This window comes from Athene cunicularia (genome assembly GCF_003259725.1).
Source record: "Athene cunicularia isolate RWA chromosome Z unlocalized genomic scaffold, athCun1 chrZ_part2, whole genome shotgun sequence".
NCBI classification, from domain to species: domain Eukaryota; kingdom Metazoa; phylum Chordata; class Aves; order Strigiformes; family Strigidae; genus Athene; species Athene cunicularia.
This window is the reverse complement of record NW_020799143.1, coordinates 5,344,613-5,365,990: the sequence shown is the minus strand read 5'-3', so window position 1 is coordinate 5,365,990 and position 21,378 is coordinate 5,344,613. Positions and strand designations below refer to the sequence as shown.

Sequence of the window (21,378 nt, the reverse complement as noted above, 5' to 3'; positions counted from 1 at the left end):
CCCGTAATTTCTGGAGCTTTGCACAGCAATTTTAAGCCTACACATGAAAGCACTTTGCCTTATTTACTTGCTTATGCAGGCCACTGACATGCAGTTCACACTTTCAGAGCACCACATTCAATAGTTCAAATGACATGTGATAGTTGTCGCTATCAGAAGGCCTGTATTCTCTGGAAAGACCGTGTAACACTATCCTGAGGAGATACAGAATGTCCCTGTAGAAGCTCTTCTATAATGATACATTTGAAATCCTATTTTAAGACAAACTCCCTGTATACAAACTCATTATTCTTGCTTCCTGACACAATATACGTAAGGCAAACACAACCGATCTGTTATGAACTCATTACTACAAACTAACTCCATCTTCTAAAGTTTTCTTTCCCTGAATATCCATAAACTTTTTTGATTAAATGCTGAAATCGAGATACATATACCTAGCTATTTAACAGCTAAGCACATGACAATGCATTTATCTTGACAGTTTAATTGGACTAGAAATAATGTGTGCCATAGGTAGCTGTAGTATTACCATTTTTAATTTTCAAAGCTGTAGTTCAGTTAGGGTTGCTTGAGTAGTAAATATATTGAAACAGTATCTTCAGGTGCTAAATGGTAAAAATTTGCTGAGAAGTCCAGCTTTGTGATTCCTATCACCCACTTCCCATGCTTCCTGGCTTCACTTTATTCTCCTGTTAATCATGTCTTAGACCTTTGTGTTACTTTTCCACTTTTCCTTCATTGTTCCCTCACTTCTCCCTCTTCCTCACAGATTTTATTTCCATGTTTCTTTATCACTCTTTTTACTAGGCTCATCCTTTCAGTTTGGATAAACCAAACTGACAGTCTGTCCTGATTTTGGCCAGGATAGCCTTTCCTTGAGCTGGGAGGGAACACAGCTGGAGGGCTGGGCCCAGATTAGCCACTGGAGTGTTCCATATCATGTGGCATTAGTGGCATTGCTCCTGGAGGCAGCATGGCATGCATACTGGTTGGTGTATAGTGAGCAGCAGCACTGTGTACTACCCATTTGGAGTTCTACTGTTACTGTTGGTTTGTTACCAGCATTAAACTGTTGGGATTTTTTTAATTCAACCTATGAATTCTCCCTTTTTGTCCCTCCCCTGTTTTACTGGGGGGTGGGAGGCAAGTGACTGGCTGCCGGCTTCATTCAAACCATGACACACTCACAATGGCATTGCATTGTTTCAGCAGTATACATAAAAAGAAGCGTTTGTTTCACCAGGCTTCATGAGCCAGCAAAGGAGGCCTGCAGAATCAAACCTCTTCTCAAAGTTTGTATCTGATGTAGGTGATTAAATCACTAACCACAAAAGGATACAGAACACAATGACTTCCCTCTATGGGGCTACTCCTAAATAGGAAGCAAAGTCTTCTTTTTCCTTAGTAGATGGAAGAAAGATGCTCTTGGTATTAAAATAAACATGCCATGCCAGCCCCTCCTAAAAGCTGCAGAATCAGTCTCCAGCCAACCAGCTGCTTTTTCATGACAAAGCAGCAGCTCACTGACATCCATAAGCCTTCAGGCTGGGTCAAACTACTACACATTTTAGTAACGATATGCTGATAGTGCGGGAGATATGGACACGCACACGACCAGTATGATCAAGCAATGCCAATTTATTGAAGGTAAGGAAGCCCTTTTTATAGGTTTCTCCTGTGCACGCGAACGGTACGTGGTGCAATCCTTATGACGGGACAGTTAGCTTTGTCCACGCACTTCAAGCCTTCTCACGATTGCATAATAAGCGCCACACTCAAATGTCTTTCTCAGCCCAACCCATCTCCTGGAGTTGGTTGCTGAGTTCTTTGTTCTATGTCCTTGCTGAGACATGTGTAGGATTGCTCACATGTCCATTATCTCCCAACATGATAGGATCATGATTCACATGTACTTACTTTATGAAAATCTGTCCTATCCCTGGATTTACATTTATTTTAAAGGAGTATTTCCTTGAAAACTAAGAATCTAATATGTGAATTCCTTGCCAGTTATTATTTAAGGCTGCAAACCACACAACCAAACAGTCTCTTCTGGGCACAGATAAGCCATCAAGCAGTTTCTCCAGAATTTCAAAGTATTAGATACTTCAGGAAACTCCAGTTAAGTGTCCTGCACCCACCAGGGCAAATTAAACCCCTGAATCATGTTAAAAGCCTGCTATGTTTTCAAATGCCTACTTTTTAAACACACTGCTTACCTGTTAATATATTGTACCGGGTCTGGCTGAGGCAGAATTGGTTTTCCCCTACAGCAGCCCTCACGGGCTGTGTTTTATGCTGGGAGCTGGCAGGGCACTGGTAGCACCCTGATGTTGTGGCTCCTGTTGAGCAGTGCTTACAAAGCAGCAAGGCTCTTTCCGACATTTCCCCCAGTGGGATGGGGTGGGCAAGATCTTGGGAGGGGACACAGCCAGGACACCTGACCCGAACTGACCAAAGGGATATTCCAGACCATGTGACGTCTGCTCAGTATAAAGCTGGGAGAAAGGAGGAAAGGGGTGGGGTCACCCTTGCTCCTCCGAGGCAATGACTAGGCCTGACAGCACCTCTTCATGGGAAGCAGAGAATAAATCTGTTTTCTTTTTTTTGCTTCCATGCACAGACCTTTGCTTCACTTTGCTTATATTAAAACTGCTTTTGTTTTACCCACAAGAGTTGGTTGTTTTTTTTTTTCCCTATCTTATTTTCTTTCCCCTTTTTGCTCTATTGAGAAAAAAGGGGGAAGGTGGGGGAAGTGATAGAGCAACTTAGTGGGTACCTGGCATTTAGCCAAGGTCAAACCACCACATGTATTTATGCACTTGTACTCATCACTCAAAAGATTTCAAAGCTTCCTCTTTCATTCACAGTCACTGCATTTGTCATGGATTTCTAACAAATATCTCTAATGTGATCAGCTGGTATAACCTATTTTGAGGGAGAAAATTAAGACTTGTTTCATGCCCACTGCACTCAAATCAAGCTACTGGTTTCATATGTCTGCTTTGTCTTTCTCATGTTTTACTGAGTTCTTTTCCAGACTACAGTTTTTCCCACAAGTAACAAAACCAAAACCTGTTCTCTCAAATAAGAATGTATGAACAACTAAATGTGATAGTTTAGGTCAGGACACACTAAATGTATGTGTTAATTACTACACAATAATTGGATCCATGCAAAAAGAAGTTAAGATATTTACTGTAGTAAAATATTGATGGTAAAATTCCAATGATCCATCTGCCCTTCCTGTCCAGCTCACAGGCAGTGCTTCCTCATACTACAAGGTGAGTGATGTACTGCCCTCTTCCAAAACCTGCGGTATAAGTCTGCAACAAATGACAGGGCTATGCTTTCATCTCTTTGGCAGGTGGCACTCCTCTCCAGACACTGGCAAACTGCCGTTTACACTGTGAGGTCAAGGGAATTGAGAAAAAAATGTTATGACAATGGTTAAACACAAGCAGCACTCACAGAACAGTTTGGACTGGAAGGGACTTTTCATGGTCATCTAGTCCAATGTCCCCTGAAATAAGCAGGGACATCTTCAACTAGATCAGGTTGCTCAAAGCCCCATCCAACCTGATCTTGAATATTTCCATGGATGGGACATCTACTACCCCTCTGGGCAACCTGTTTCAGCATTTCACCACCCTCAAAGTAAAAAACTTCTTCCTTACATCTAGCCTGAATATACCCTTTTTTAGATTAAAGCCATTACCCCTTGTCCTATCCTAACAAGTCTGTCTCCATCCTTCTTTTAAGCCCCCTTTAACTATAGAAAAGCTACAGTGAGGTATCCCTGAAGCCCTTTTCTCAAGGCTGAACAACTCCAACCCTCTGTCTTTCCTAGTAGAAGTGTTTCATCCCTCCGATCATTTTTCTGTCCCTCCTCTGGACCCACTCCAACATGTCCATGTCTTTCCTGTGCTGAGGACTCCAGAGCTGGACACAGCACTCCAGGTGGGCTCTCACCAGAGCAGAGTAAGAGGGGCAGAATCACCTCCCTCAACCTGCTGACCATGCTTCTTGTTATGCAGCCCACGATATGGTTGACCTTCTGGGCTGCAAACACACATTGCTGACTCATGTCCAGCCTTTCATCCATCAGTATGCCCAAATCCTTCTCCACAGGGCTGCACTCAATCCCTTCATCCCTCAGCCTGCACTGATACTGATCCAGGTGCAGGACCTTGCACTTCATAAATTTCATGAGATTTGCACGGGCCCACATCTCAAGTCTGTCCAGGTCCCTCTGGATGGCATCCCATCCCTCAGGTATGTCAACTGCACCACTCATCTTGGTGTTGTCTGCAAACCTACTGAGGGTGCACTTGTTACTGATTTTATTATCAACTGAAATGAAATTGTGTTTGATTTTAATATAAGTATAGAATTAAGGGATATTTTAGTGAAAATCATTTATCTTATTGTATTTTGAATCTAGCAACTGAATGCTACTCTAAAATCCCCTGTACAGCCCTGTACCAAGGCTGAAGGGATTGGTCATAATTGTTTAGTAGGAACAGTTAGAACCTAGGTAACAAAACATGAGGTGATTTGTAAACTGATTTATAATATATGTATAGGACTAGAAGAATGCAAGTAGCTGTCAAGGTCCAGGATTAATGGGAACTGAGGGCAGTAACCGTAACAGCTTGCAGGTCCCTGCCAAGAAAACTGTGTCCTTAAGCAAAAGGTAATTCCGGCAGGGGGAGATCACGACCACTGACTCATGGACCACCTACTCACATTACACCCCAGACCCATTTCTAGACATTTCTAACCTCTACTGCGCAGAATCAGAAGTAGGAGGAGAATATGTTAATGATTTCTTGGAAGTTGTACGTTTATGTATTAAGACTTAATTAATATGTATGAGTAAATTCTATATAAGGTGTATGACTCTGGTGCCTGGCAAGTGTTGTTGGTGAGAGCACTCCCCTACACGTCCGGCCGTCAATAAAGAAGTGTCTGCTTATCTACATCAAATTGGTGTCGGTAAGTTATTTTTATCCAGGATTTTGGTGACACACTCAATCCCACTATGTCATTTATGAAGATAGTAAACAGTACCGGTCACAATAGGGACCCCTGAGGGACACCACTCATCACTAACCTGTCACTGATCTCCATCTGGATAATGAAGCATTGACCACTAAACTCTGGGTGCAACCATCCAGCCATTTCCTTATCTACAGAACAGTGCACTCATCAAATCCATATCTCCAATTAAGAGAGACTAATGTGACAAACGCCTTACAGAAGTCCAGATAGATGACATGTGTAGCTCTTCCCTTGTTCACTGATGTAGTCACTCCATTACAGAAGGCTGGGTTGGTCAGGCAAGACTTGCCCTTGGTGAAGCCGTGATGGTTATCTCGAATCACCTCCCTGTCCTCCACGTGCCTTAGCATAGATGATAAGAGGATCTTCTCCATGACCTTCCCAGACACAAGGGTAAGGCTGACAGGTCACTAGTTCCCAGGGTCCTCTCCTTTCTACCCTTTTTAAAAATGGGTGGAATGTTTCCCTTTTGCCAGTCATTGGGGACTCCACTTAACTGCCATGACTTTTTACATATCATGGAGAGTGGCCTGACAACTATGTCAGCTAACTTCTTCAGGGCTCTGGGATATATCTCGCAGGTTCCTTAGATTTATGTATGTTCAGGTTCCTGAGATTGTCACAAAACTGATATGCTCTTACAGGGGGAGGGACTTTGCTCCCCCATCCCCCATCTTGCAGTCTATCCACTCAAGAGGTGTGGGAAGAGAGATTGCCAGCAAAGACTGAGGCAAAAAAGTTGAGTACCTCTCAGTCTTCTCCTCATCTGTTGTTAACAGTTGGCCAGTTGTGTTCACCAGTGGGGGGTACACTTTCTTTGACCTTCCTTTTCCAGCTGACATACTCAGAGAAGCCCTTCTTATTCTTTACATCTCTTGCTAAGTTCAACTTCAGCCACGACTGCGCCTTCCTGACCCCATCCCCACACCACTGGGCAGCATCTCCATGGTCTTCCCAGGATACCTGTCCGTGCATTTCCTTCTTGCCCTTCAGTTTGACCAACAGGTCCTCACTCATCTATGTCCTCCTCTTGCCTACCTTTCCTCTTCTTACACCTGAGGATTGAGAGCTCTTGTGCTCTATGGAAAACATCCTTAAAGATCTGCCAGTACTCTTCTGCTCCCTTGTCCCTGAGGGCAGTTTTGCAGAAGGTCCTATTGACTAACTCCTTGAAGAGCTGCAATATTGCTTTCCTAAAATTCAGAGTCCTGACTTTTATCTCTCAGAGCTGCAAACTCCACCAGTGCAGGACCACTGCAGACCAGACTGCCTCCAATCTTGATGTCAACAATTAGCTCCCTTGCCTTGGTGACCATCAGGTCCAGTATCGCATATCCTCTGGTAGGGCTGTCTATTACCTGAATTGCTTATGGCATGCCATGCTACTTTTCCAGCAGATGCCAGGGTGGTTGAAGTCCCCCAGCAAGACAAGAGCCTATGAGCACGATGCCTCCTGTAGTTGGAGTAAGAAGGCTTTGTCAGTAAGCTCCCCTTGATAGGGCAGTCTGTAGTAAATACCAACCACAAGATTGCCTTTGTTACTTCCGTCTTTAATTTCTGCCCAAAGGTTTCAACTTGCTTGTGGCTATTCTTCAGAGACAGCTCTTCACAATCTACGTATTGCTTGACATAGAGGGCAACCCCTCTGCACCTCCTTCCTCATCTGTCCCTTCTGAAAAGCCTGTAGCCATCGACAGTTTCACTACAGTCACGGGATTTGTCCTATCAAGTTTCAGTAATGGCATCTAGGTCATGGCTTGCTAGCAGCATGGTGGCTTCCAATTCCTTCTGTTTGTTGTCCATGCTGTGCACATTGGTGTAGAGGCACTTCAGCTGGGCTGTTGGCCATGTCATCTTTTTAGAGGAACACACCTTAATTCCTTTGATGTATTTCACAAGTGTTTCCCTGTTGGTTCCAACTATCTCAGGAGCCCCTGGCTCATCCCTGTAAGACTTCAAGCATGCTGCAGCGTACCCAGCATGTCTCAGAGCAACACACTGAGGGTCCTCACTGGCACCATGTCCCTCTAACCTTGGCATGTTGTCACAAGCAAGCCTGGTATTATCCCCCTCCTCCTTCAAGTCTCGTTTAAAGCTCTATCAGTGAGCTCCACTAGCTTGTGAGCAAAGTCTCTATTCCCCCTTTGAGAAACATGAATTCCATCCAACACCAGCAGGCCTGGGACTCTATAGACCATCCCATTACCAAAAAAAATGAAGTTGTAGCAGTGACATCAGCCACAGAGTCATGTATTAATAGGCTGGGTCTGTCTATTTCTTTCAGTGTCACTATCCGCAACTGGAAGGACAGAGGAAAAAGTTATCTGTCCTCCAGATTCCCTTACCAACCGTCCCAAGGCCCTGAAGCCTCTTTTGCTTGCCCTTGGACAACATGTTGTGGCTTCACCATCACCTGTATGTAAGAGTAATAATGTCTAATAGTCTAAGGGCTGTTCGAGGCTAGGAAGCTTCCTAGGGACGTCCTTAACCTGGGCCCCAGTGAGGCAGCAGACATCCCCAAGAGGAGGGTCTGTCTGGCATATTGGACTCTCTTCCACTCAGAAGAGAGTCACCTACAACTATAACTCATCTTTGCTTCCTCACTGGGATGGTTGTGATACGTTTGCTTGCCACCCCAAGCATGGACTTGCTTCCATTCTCTCCTTTCCTTTAAGCTACTGCCTTATGCCTGTTGAGGGGAAGATATAGGATCCCCTTGATTTTGGGTTTTTTCTGGTGGCTGTTCATGTTTCTGTCTCAGGGAGGGCAAAGCATGCTTCCACTAGTCTAGCTCTATCTCAGACTCACAGATGTTGGGGGAGGCAGTGGGTCTGCCACCAGCCTGACTGAAGAAGAGTTTTGCCTTGATAAAGATTCCAGTGTACCCTTGAAAAGGAGAAATGTCTGCTTAATAAACAACATAAGAGGAACAATGAAAAAGGAAGCAGGATATAAGAGCTGCAGTCTCACACCTATGGAGGAGCAGATTAGAAGAGTACAGATTAACTGATAGCAATGCTAATGTTAAAAAACAACTATGTGACCAATCAAATGAGCACACGGTTTTGTAAAACAGATAAAAAAGAAGGGTTTGGAAAATATAGACATTTTGCCTGCAACATTCGTTTGTCATGTCCATCTCTACCGTGACACACAGATGCTCCTTAAACCTTTATACTTCCTCTTGTAGCTCTGCCACCAGGCTGAGCAGATCATTCACTTGGTCACATATGACACTTGCTGTTCTTACTACTGCCATCCATTACCAGCAAAAGGTGCTGGCAAACCCTGCAGCCTGAGACATGGATGGTGCATGTCTTTGTGGGAGCTCTGTCTGGGTTGCTACATCCATTCTGGCGAATGCAGAGAACTTCACTTTCTGCTGGGTGGATACCATAGCTAAGCTCCTTTTGAGATGATGACAACCATGAACTCAACCCATATCTTGAGCTGGTAGGGTGACAACACCCTTCCTGGGTGCCCTTCTGCATGAACTTCCATGCAAACTGACACACCATGTTCCGTTCACCCACTCTGGTCACAGTGCTTCTGGTCACGCCTGCTCCCTAGGCTGCTTTTTAGTGGGGAAGGGGGGCTGCCATTGCTCTGGAAATGCCTAGGCCTCGTCAGTGTCTCCTGTGAGAGCTGTCAGCTCCTGGAAGGTCTCTCTGCTACCCTGGCATTTCCCCGCCTCAGAAAATCCTGCTGCACATCAAGATCTGCTACTCTGCTGCAGATCAGATCAGGTCCAGAGCAGCTCCCCTCAGTATTAAGTTTATACTGCAGTTCTAGCACACCTGGTACAAGGCACACTGCAGGGCGATTACCTCACACTGAGAGTTCAATAGTAAACAGTTAACTTCCAATCCCCGCTGGGTTTTCACACAAGTTAGACATGGCTGTTGAAGGGTGAATGAATTCATACCACCACTCCTTGACTTTCTAGTTCTTTGGTATGACCATGTATGGGACAAAGTTTATCTCTGTCCCAGAGGTCGAGGACAGAGATAAACTTTGTCCCATACATAGTCGAGGATTGTAATCAGTTCTCTGAGTTGCAGCCAGCACTAATCAAAGTGATAACTGCAGTTCTACTATGAATGCTCCTTCTAAGAGGTCAGGCAGTTGAAGTATCAAAGGGGTATCATTACTCATTTCCACATTAACAATGCCAAATATTTAATATCCTTATGGATCCTTAAGATATCCATTCCTCAAAAAAGTCAGTGCCCAAGATGTAAAGATAAGTCCCATTACAACAACATCATGAGGTTTACAGTTTCCTCTAGTGAGAATGAATTGAACTTCTACTACATGAAGCTTATGCTGACCTATACAGAGATAATGTTAACTTACCTGTAAATTACTGTTATCCCACGTACATCAGTAACACACAAGCTCCAGTAGGAGCACTGCCTTCTAGACCTATAACCTGAGCATGAACCCTCAGGTTCCACAACATTACACCCAGGAAAACTAACTCAGCAGCCATAGGCAGTCATGGACACTCAAGAGACCACACATCAGCTGTAGAATCCCCTTCCACAATCCAAAAGATCACTGTAGTTCTTATTAATGCAAATAACACAACAAAGTTACATGAAAGGAGTGATCTCTGTCTCCCCTTTGCTTTCTGACAGGAGCAGGACTGCGAGCAGTCAGGAGGAACAGGGTGCTGGGCTGGTGGTGCCAGCTGCCTTACTTGGAGCATGGTGACTCCAGCTGTGCAAGTTTGGTACCAGGCACTCCTAGAGGGCCTCCACAGCCAGGTGTCACAAACTACATTGGTACTGAACATAGGAACGAACTACGCATTTGCTTCTCAAAGAACGGAGGCAATCTTTGGCCAAACCCTGCCAATACAGTGGCCATGACTAGCTGCTTAAAGGAATTTGAAAACATGAAAATGCTGAACAGAGAAGGCCATTACAGTTTGCAGTACTGGTCATCTTTATTCTCTGTACTTGCCATATATGTCAATCCATTTAAGAACAGATTATATACTGAAGTCAAACACAAATTACTTCAGTTCTCAGCTACATTTCTCCAGCTAACAGTTTACAAAAATCTAAAACAAATTTAAGCTTAACATAGCTCAGCTAACTTATAGTATTTTGCTAACTGTATCCATAGACACACTGCCACTTATAAAGGCGAAGATCATTAACAGAGGTGTTATTTAAATGAGCTCTATTATTCACTCTACTATGAACTTTTGCCAAAGATATCAGTATGTTATGGTGACTGACAGTAACAACACTAGAATCACAGAACAGTTTGGATTAGAAAGGACCTTAAAGATCATCTAGTTCCAACCCCCCTGCCACAGGCAGGGACACCTTCCACTAGACCAGGTTGCTCAAAGCCCCATCCAACCCAGCCTTTAACACTGCCAGGAAGGGAGGGGGCAGCCATAACTTCTCTGGGCAACCTGTTCCAGTGTCTCACCACCCCAACACTGAAGAATTTCTGCCTTACATCTAACCTAAATCTACCCTATTTAAGTTTAAAACCGTTATCCCTTGTCCTATCACTACATACCCTGATAAAGAGTCCCACCGCATCTTTCCTTTAGGCCCCCTTTAAGTACTGGAAGGCTGCTATAAGATTTCCCCAGAGACTTCTCCAGGCTGAAAAACTCCAACTCTCTCAGCCTGTCCTCATAGGGGAGATGCTCCAGCACCCTCATCATCTTTATGACCCTCCTCTGGACCCACTCCAACATGTCCAGGTCCTTCTTACACTGTGGGTCACAGAGCTCAACACAGTACTACCAGTGGTGTTTCACAAGAGCAGAATAGACAGGCAGAATCACCTCCCTCGACCTGCTGGCCACACTTCTCTGGATGCAGCCCAGAATACAGTTGGCTTTCTGGGCTGTGAGTGCACATTGCTGGCTCACAGTCAGTTTTCCATCCACTAATAAGCCAAAGTCCTTCTCTGCAGGGCTGCTCTCAATTCACTGATCACCCAAACTGTGTTTGTGCTTGGGATTGCCCTGACCCATGTTCAGGACCTTGCAATTGGCCCTGTTGAACTCCATGATGTTAGCACAGGCCCACCTCTCCAGCCTGTCCAGGTCCCTCTGGATGGCACATCCCTTCCCTCCAGCATGTCGACCACATCACACAGCTTGGCGTCATCAGCGAACTCGCTGAGGGTGCACTCAACCCCACTGCTAAGTGGGACATTAAAAGCCAATAAAGACATTAAACATTATATGCTCCAAATTATTAATTAAAAACTCCATAATGTAGTTCAAGTTGTTCCTATAAAACTGAAAATACATTAAATGGTCAAGCAACTTCCACAAAATACATTTCAGAACACTGTTTAAATGTAAATTACTATTCTATATAAAACATAAGGGAATCTGTCATATCTCAAATGAATTCACTTAAGTGATCATACTTACTCTAAGGAGCAAATTTAATTACTATAACTTGAATCTGCAAGAGAATGCAGTCAGCTGCAGATGTCAGCATTCTCCTGTTAGAAGCATAAGTTCCATAAACACACAGGCTAAAAAAAATTATTATAAACAGTGCCTGCCTGTTCTTTTGGCTTTCATCACCACCTAGCCTAAGAGGCCAGAAACACTTCATTTGCAGAGGATATAATACTAATTCTCAAAATAAAAAAGGAATAAATAATAGATACATCCAATTTAACAGTAACATGCTAGTGGCATATATCTCCTCTTGCAATTCTCAGAGTGATGGAAGACTTAGCACTCACTAATGAGAAGATACTCATTCCCTTAATTCTGCCAACAGAAAAGAATACACGAGCTCTTTTTAAACAACCCGTGTGTGGGACACAGTAGTCTGAACGACCTTTATTTAGATTTAAACTGTAAATGCTACTTTTTTGGGGAGACAAAACAAAAAAGTCCTCTCACTACTCTTCAGAAAGGCAGCAGCATTTTCCAACTAGTGGTACAGTAAACTGCTGAAAAGAGCAACATACTGGACTGACTCTAGAAAATTAGTTTGCAAAAAAATCTGGACTCAGCATCACCATCAATTTAGGGTTATTAAGTGAAAATTCATTTCAGTAAAACACACCCAGCATACTGATCTGTCAAAACTTAGAAAGCAGGTTTAAGATACAACCTCTGCATTCATAACATTATGACATATTTTTGCTCAGAAATACAGACCCATAAACCAAACCTTCAGGCCAGCTAGCTTTATTCCACCTGATCAGGGTTCAAAATACATTTCAGTCCTTAGAGATTCCCATTTTTCTTCTGCTCTAATAAATTTTGCAGCAGAATAAAGGAAACCTATACTTTATGACAATACCGTTAAGAGCAGCATCAATTCATCTGCAAAGACTTATTCTAAAGATTCAGAATTGCACACTTATACACTACAAGGCTTACCTTACAAGACGATTTTATTCAGCCCTCTATGAATTGTCATTATAATTGAAGAGGAAATGGATGCACACAAGGCTGTAGGACTGGATGGGTTACACCCAAGGGTGCTGAAAGAGTTGGCAGATGTGCTCACCAGGCCGCTGTGCATGATTTACCTGAAGTCATGGATAACTGGGGAGGTCCCATTGGATGGAGGGTGACAACGTGACACCCATCTACAAGAGAGGCAGAAAGGAGGATCCAGGAAAGTATAGACCTGTCAGTCTGCCCCCAGTGCCAAAGGTGGTCATGGAGCAGGTCATCTTGAGTGCCATTACAAGTCATATAATGGACAACCAGGGGATCAGGCCTAGTCAGCATGGGTTTATGAAAGGCAGGTCCTGCCTGACAAACCTGATCTCCTTCTATGACAAGATGACCTGACTACTGGATGAGGGAAAAGCTGTGGATATTGTCTACCTGGATTTTTGAAAAGCATTTGACACCGTTTCCCATAGAATTCTCACAGAAAAACTGGCTGCTTGTGGTCTGGATTAGCAAACAGTCTGCTGGGTCAAGCACTGGCTGGCTGGATGGTCCTAGAGAGTGGTGGTCAGTGGAGCTAAATCCAGCTGGTGGCCGGTCACAAGTGGTGACCTCAGGGCTCGGTGTTGGGACCATTTCTGTTCAACATCTCTATTGATGATCTTGATAAGGACATAGAGTGTATCATCAGTAAGTTCACAGATGACACCAAGTTAAGCGGGAGTGTCGGTCTGCATGAGGACAGGGAGTCTCTGCAGAGAGACTTGGATAGATTGGATCAGTGGGCCAACGTCAATGGGATGAGCTTCAACAAGGCCAAGTGCCAGGTCCTGCACTTGGGCCACAACAGCCCCCTGCATGGCTACAGGCTTGGGCAAGTGTGGCTGGAGCTGTCTGGGAGAGAAGGATCTGGGGGTTCTCATTGACAAGCAGCTGAACACAAGCCAGAAGTGTGCCCGGGTGGCCAAGAAAGCCAACGGCATCCTGGCTTGTGTCAGAAACAGTGTGACCAGCAGAAATGGGGAGGTGATAGTCCCCCTGTACTCTGCACTGGTGAGGCCACACGTGGAGTGTTGTGTCCAGTTTGGGGCACCTCAATACAAGAGAGATATCGAGGTGCTGGAGCGAGTGCAGAGGAGGGCAACGAAGCTGGTGAAGGGCCTGGAGAACAAATCCTATGAGGAGCGATAGAAAGAGCTGGGACTGTTCAGTCTGAGGAGGAGAAGGCTGAGGGGAGACCTCATCACTCCCTAAAGCTACCTGAAAGGACACTGTAGAGAGGCTGGTGCTGGTGTCTTCTCACAGGTGCTCCACAGAACAAGAGGGAATGGCTTTAAACTGCAACAGGAGAGGTTCAGACTGGACATGAGGAAAAACACTTTTTCACAGAAGGAGTGGTCAGACAGTGGAATAGACTGCCCAGGGAGCTGGTGGAGTCCCCATCCCTGGATGCATTTAAGATGCTTTAGATGAGATGTTGGGGGATATGGTGTAGGGGAGAACTTTGTAGAGTAGGGTTGATGGTTGGACTCTATGATCCCAAGGGTCTTTTCCAACATGAATGATTCTGTGAATTTAGATGTGAAATTCTCCCTACTATTCAGAGAGTGTACTGAACACAATGTCCTCAAGAACAGATGCCATGCAATCTATTTAATTAAGAGTCAGAGTTGATTGACTCCTAACTGAAAAACTGAAGTCTTCCAAAGAAATACCAGCCCCTAACTATATCCTAGCTAGGCACCCTAAAAACAGGCTACATGAAACTGCTAATACTAAGCTGCCCAGCTGCTCTCTACGGTTATTTTAGTCAGCTAAGTAAGCAGGGCAAGCTGGGTTCCATCTAGGCAAGTAGTTCCCACAGTTCAGTACCTTGAGCAAAAACCCTACCTTCCCTCTCACACATCAATTTCGATTTCTCTTTCCTTATACACTACACTGAAACAGGAAAATAAAGCCCAGATGATTCAAAGACACCATTCATAATTCCTAACAAAACAGCAAACAGTATACTTCCATCAATTAGAATTTATAATTGCACAGGCTGTACAACATAGGCAAAATAAGTTTCAGATTTTCTTGAGATCTGTGAGAAACTGAATATAAAACTGAAAACCCGTTCTGACATCAAGCCACTAACCCACCTTCCACACCACATTCTCCATCAGGAATCTGATCCACCTTCACCTATAGACAATTTAGGTCATTTGTTATTTCTTCTACCACAAGGCTGCTACAATGTTTATTCTGATGTTGGAAGCCTTATCCTAATTTCCAGCCCAAATTAATTCATAGACTATCGATACTCACTTGTTCTTATGCTGATGTTATAATTCACACATGAACAGCCTTCCCACCTGCCATGGTGCTTACCACTGTATCTATACAGTATTATAAAATCTTCCCCCCAGCTTGTGAGCTAAGCTAGCCAGGGCCCTTTAGTTTCCTTTCACATGGGAGTCTCAGTCTTCCATACCTTCCTAAGCACCCTTTCTTTCTTCCACCTGCTCCGGTGGAAATTCATTGCCCCTGGGAACAGGTGACCAGCACACATGTAGCAGAGTGGCATCACTTCTCTCACTGCAAGTTCCAGGATCTATGAGCTTCAGGGTTTCATCTTGTAGTGAATACAACTCATTAATCTATGCTGCTTACTGGACAGCCATTTCCAAAAGAATGACCCTCAATCAAGCAGCCAAGTACAAATGTTAAACTTTGTGTTCTTCAATTCCATCATGTTTCCATCAATTTGTCCACAAAATTATCAAATTTTTATCAATTAAATAAAACAAATAGGAAGAGATGGATCCAAAGATTAACTCCAAAAGACCTTCACTACAACCAACCTACATCTGAATTGTTTTTCTCTTTTCAAGAAGAAACTTCAAGCAGAGGGAGTTTTTTAATCTACCTTGTAATTCTCTACCAATCTCCATCTCTTCTGTGATCGACTAGCAGGTTTCTCCCAGGCTTTGAGAAAAGCCATCATTTAGACAAAGGCTTTCACAGTCCAAAGGGCTTTGCTCTCTTCCTCCTCCCTGAGGGAAGGACATGCTAGTCTAAACACATCTGTTTAGAATTTTGGCTTAATAGTCCTGAGTTTTCCCACCCACTGCCCTTGAAAACATATTTACCACACATTATACTGCCATACAGACATTGCTCAAAGTCAGGTGAGGACAACGCAGGTGTATCAGACAATAAACTGGTTAGTGAAGCAACAAACTGCCCGGTGTAACAGATTTTACTACCCTTTATCAAACTTCATGATCAGCAACAGATTAATTGCATATATTCTGCCTACTACGGAAAGGTCCAGAGGATAAGAAGCTACTTAGCTCATCAGTAAAGCTATTATAAAGCATTTACTTATAAAAACTCATTTGGTTCTAGCTACTTCCTTCTACAAATAATAAAACCAGATTTTGCTAGCACAAACCTACATCTACAGTAATTTCTTGTATTGTCTTCCTAAACAGGATGCTCCTCCTATTTAGTCAGGAGACCACCTTGACAGTTACATGAACAGACTACTGCCCTACTTTGGATCCCAAAGGCATAACAAATAAGAACGACAGGAGAGTGAATTCAGTCAGGTTTACGAGGCTACTGAGTGACTGGGAAAAAACACATTTGTACTCAACTAAACAAAGCATTTAAAATTACTCCAGTATTTAAAAACAGCCTCACAGACAGTGTAAAGTGTTCATAAACTTCTGTATTTACTGTATGGACTTACTGTGACAAAGTTGGTATACAAAGAAAGAAGCAGCATTGTCTGGAATATAAATACTCTGGAATCAGCAAGGTACAAATCCAAGTTTAGCTCTGGCATTTACTTCCTGAGCAATTACCTCTACGTTTCTGACTTCCTCTCCATAATTGAGCTCATCTACACCTAAGTGAAGTTTATCAGTTGCTGTTATACATTGCGCAGAGATCAACAAAATGAATTTCTAATCTCAGAGTTGGCCTCTATGCACTGCTACCCTGCACTTCAAAATTCATCTAAGTCCTGTTGAAAAGGAGGCACTAGGGCCAGTTTTCGGATGCTAAATAGTGACAAAAAGAGCTGCATACATGCAGCTTTGTACTAACACAGGAACACACAGATTTCAACATAAAGCAGAGCTTTAATCAGCAGGGCAAAAAAAGCTCAGCTACCTGCACTTTTCAAGAAAAGAAAAAGATGGGATTACTGACAGCTCTGAGTACTCCTATGAAGTCACAACAGCTTAAGGAGAAAGCTTACATTCTGTGTGGTGACTACTGCATGGCCATGTTGATTAGCATAAATAACCCTCCAGTACCATTAAACTGACAATTTTTACAAGGATATTCTCCACAAACTGATTTACAAGTGTAAAAGCAATATAGTGGCTTGAAAATTAACAAAACTGACAGGAGATTTTAATTAATTACAAAAAGACACTTTAAAAAAAAACAACTTTCCCAATACTGATACTGACAAACTAGTTGGAGGAGTAAAACAAGTTTTATTTATATATGCATTAATGGCCTTCATTTAGATAACCAAATAAAAAACAAGTTAGAAATACAAGGTGTGAAGCTCAGACATTCAAGTTGGCAGGGATGGGGATAAGGATTTCCACCCCAGTTCTGCTAGAAATACAAGTCTACATTTTTCTTGCCGACAACTGAACTGGGTATGAACATTCCAAATAAAACAGTTGTAAAATTATAGTCATAGCCATTTTTCAAATGCATTAGATCTAACGTGTGAAAACATATTCTAATACAAATAAAATTAGCTGTATTTATAATTTATGCTATCTTAACTTTTCCTTTATTAAATTTTAAAGAGTGTGTGTCTTCCCCCCAAAGTTCTTTAGAAATTATGTTAGAACACTCACTGAAATTTAAGGAAAATATTCCTGAATTTCTTCAGCTAGGAATTAGAACAACTTCCCTTGCTTGAAAATCCCAACTCTGACCAGGAAACAGGGAAAAAGACTAATACCAAAGACAAACACTAGCAAAAAACCTTCCACATTTAATAAAATAAACATGAATTATCAGAGAACATAACTTGAAAATGCTACAGTCCGCAAAGGAAGTATAAAAATAATGGAAAAAAAATGCAAATACTCCCTGACACACTTATTCTGGTAATCTCTGAAGCTACTATTTTTGCAGAGTCATTTATCAAACCTCAAGCAGCAACTACACTCCCTTCAAATTCACACCTCCTCTGACTCTGTATGCAAGTACATACACTCACCAATAAAATCCTAGGGGATGCAAGAGCAACATAACAATCCTCTAGAAGGGAAGAAAGATACTGCTGTAAAATCAAAGAAGAATTAGAGAAAAATATCCAGACTTGAAAGACATCTTTAACCTAAGAAGGGTATTTCTGGGTTTTGAACAGGATCCTTAGAGCACTCACCCTCTAAGCACCAAGACTATAAATTTTCAGAGAAATACAAAAATTATCCTCTTATCAGCAACTGCTACAGGATTAACCTGCACTGAAACACACAGAGGAGGAAAGTCAGAGTTAAATGCTTACTTTCTCATATGTAACAAGCCTCCAAGTCAGACTTTACCATTTCACCCAACAATATTCTCTTGCTCGAACTGTTTCTAAAGTTAATTCTTCTGACAAATATAACTACTACAGCAAAACTAAAGTGACCAAAACTAAATCTATTACTTTTATATCTTTTTATATCAGAAACAACAACAAAAAAATCACTTTATATGGTAAATGTACTACTATTTACAATTCATTCCCTTATATGCTCAATTGTGTTAACCCTTATTCTTCACTCATACTGCTAGATCAGGAGGTTTTTTTCCAACAGAAGCCCATGGTTTACCAGATCTCCAAGAAATATGATCCATATCTTTTACAACAACCCGTTCTTTTGTTTCCATGCATCTTTCCTAGCCCCAGACAGAACAAGAAGTGATACAAAGTCTGCTGTAAAATTACATAAGCTTCCAACGGTCATCTCTTTTTAATTAGATGCTTTAGTATACCTCTCAATATACCAAACAGGTACAGATGTCACCAATACAATTTCATGGGTTCACGAGTATTCACTTTCATATGGGTTCACAAATCATACTCTATCCATCCAGACAATAGTCTGCACCAATTCAGAAATTTATCACTGCACTCTCTAAAGAGAATTAAAGCACCTTGCCATTTTATCACAGACACCCCCACGTACATATTAAGTACCATCTCCCTAATATGTACAACGTCACTGTTGCTACATAGCCAAAATGGTTTTTATATCCCCTACAAATCAGAAAATAAGAAATTCTTTGCTATGACATCATCTTTTGAAAGATGAGAGTGGATCTCTTCTTCCTTATAGTATACCTATTTTATCCGGAAAAATTAAGTGAAAAACCTCACTTTTTCCTTATTACATACCCTTTGGATCCTGCTTCAATTTTGCTGAAGCACACTCCCCACACATTTAATACAGCTTTGGTTAGTATCTAGCCTAAATTTCTCACCTTAAAACACAGGAGCTTCCAGCACCAAAGGGGCATAATGTTAGCATCCAAAAATACCCATACATGTTTAACAATAAAGCATAAACACACAGAAGTTCAAACTTCCACAACTAAGTGTCCTGTCCACACAGCGTTAAACAAGCGGGCATTTCCTGCGTGTTCAAACATTGTGGCAGAACAGTGAAATGTGAAAGCCCATATTATGTGACACAAAGATCACAGCCAAAAGACTACTGACATCCTGAATATTCCTTGCACTTCTCTGCATTTTGACAGTTGCGTTTTTTTAGGTTAACAGCACAGGGAAGCTGAAAAAGCACATACTTATTTTCAACTGATATCTCACTTAGAAAGAAAAAGTTAAGAATGTTTGTTAAGATTTTTTAAAAGCCTATTTCATGTCTACATAGTGACAACTACAACAGAAACACTAGAATTAGAAGCCTGCAATGTCATCTCTGTCACCTCAGACAAGAAATGTGGCTACACAGGTCCACATCAGTTTCAGAGTTTCAGGCTTATTATTTGCTCCTAACACAACCCTTAACATATTTACTCTCACACAGTCAACACACACAAGAAGCAGCTTGTACAGATAAATGCATGCTTTGGTTAAGTCCAAACGCTCAAATACTGAACTGCCTCGCTCAGAACACTTACAGTGATTAGGAGTAAATCCAGCCCTCTACAGAGCATGATGAGTACAACATTGGTTCCCATGCACTCCAAATGTTTTTCCCCCCAAACTGAACAAAACCAGACATGCCTGCAAAATTTTTTTCATTTGATAAGCCTTTTCAAATAACAGGGTCCAAGGCTTAATCTTTCCAACTTTTTTAGCCAAAGCATTCGACAGTCTTCATCTAGCACTTTTACACAAACACTCCATGCTTCAAGTCTAATTTTTATTCAGTCAAAACTGTCAGTGGGCCAATACTTTCAAACACAACTAAAGCAAAATTAAAGTCACATGTTTAAAAACATGTTTTGAACTTTGAAATGCAGCTGTCTGATTTAGCAGGGGAAAAAAAAAAGAAATCATTTGCTTGTGTAAAAGGTGTAACAAGCCAAATTAGTTGTTAGGAAGTGTGTTGCCTCAAATTCTTACTGGCAGGTTTGTTTAAATATTCCTTACTATTTATGACAGCTTTCAGTTACAAGCATAAACTCTTGTTAGAGCACTACCTCACACTGTAACATCAAGTCCCTTCAAATTAGTTTTGTATTGAGAGTAAGGGGAGAAATTGCTAGAACCAGAATCCAATTTTAGAGCAACAAGTCTCCTGAGCCTATCAAAACCAGATGATTTTTCACCTTGTCACGATATAGGACACAGCTCCAAGTAAACAAGCCTACCTCTAGCAGAAAGACACACTCCTACAGTTCAAAGACTGAAAGTAATGTTTCCTGAACTCAGCAAAACAGCACATTTGTTTCAAGATGTTAGAAAATTAATCTAAGAAAGCAGTGCACTTAGCTAAAATTAGTATTTTTCAAAATCAGACTGAGAACTTTCAAACATACACTTGTGAAACACTAGCTTAACATATTACATTTGAAAGCATTTTCCAATTTTAAAAGGTTTGGTTTCCAACTGAAGGCTCAGAAGTGTTCTCTTTTTTAAGGCTACAATTTACACTTTCAACAGGAACTTCTCCACATTTCCCTAAAAAGTAGACCAATACATTTTTCACCTCCACACCTCTAGAGCCAACAGGATCAAGGCTTCACCCTGCTGACTTTAAAACAAGGTTCTCCTCAAATCCTACTTGCATTCCCTCTGTTCTACCACCCATTCCTAGTCAAAACCTGAAGCATCATGCCCATGAGAAGCATTCTTCTTTCAGTTATTGAGCTACTGTAGCAACTGCATTTATAAACAGAGAGCACAGTCTAATTTCCCATAACCCAACTTCTAGCTAATACATTTTGCTGTCTCATAACATGGTGACAGTTTTGACTGGCAACATTTCTTCAGTCCTCCCCTTGATTCTGACCTTACTGAATACAGAGAACAGGAGAAAAGATAAAAAGAGTGCTTTTCTCAGTAACAGACTCGTGGTTTAAATCCTTGTAAGGTTTCTAGGTTCAGTTAGAATTTGCCATCTCTCTCTACCACACTGTTCAACCACCTGAACTCCTGGTCCAACTGGAATGGTTACCCTTTACCTTCCTTAAGATGGAAGTGGAAGAGGGAAAACCAACAGATTTTATAAAAGCAGGTGCAACGTTCCAGTTTCCAGAGTTTTGTTGTTCAAATGTCACATGAAAGGCTGCTGCAGACACACCTTCAGATACTAAACTCCCCAAATCTTTCAGAAGGCCACAAGGATGTCTGGACCTGGCTATCAGAGGCAAGCATCCTTTCTCAGGCAAGTGACAAGGCAACTTCCAACCCTGCAAAATCA

General features: G+C 42.1%; 1 protein-coding gene across 1 annotated transcript in view; it reads right to left on the bottom strand.

Moving 5' to 3' along the window:
- Positions 1-20,766, bottom strand: part of RAD23B (RAD23 homolog B, nucleotide excision repair protein) — a 43,349-nt gene extending 22,583 nt beyond the window's left edge. The window contains exons 1-2 of the mRNA XM_026866021.1: positions 20,740-20,766; positions 17,718-17,837 (exon numbers count right to left, since the gene is read on the bottom strand). Of these exons, the coding sequence (XP_026721822.1) occupies positions 17,718-17,837; positions 20,740-20,766 (147 nt within the window). The remainder of the gene's footprint in view (positions 1-17,717; positions 17,838-20,739) is intronic.
- Between the last annotated feature and the right edge of the window lie 612 nt (positions 20,767-21,378).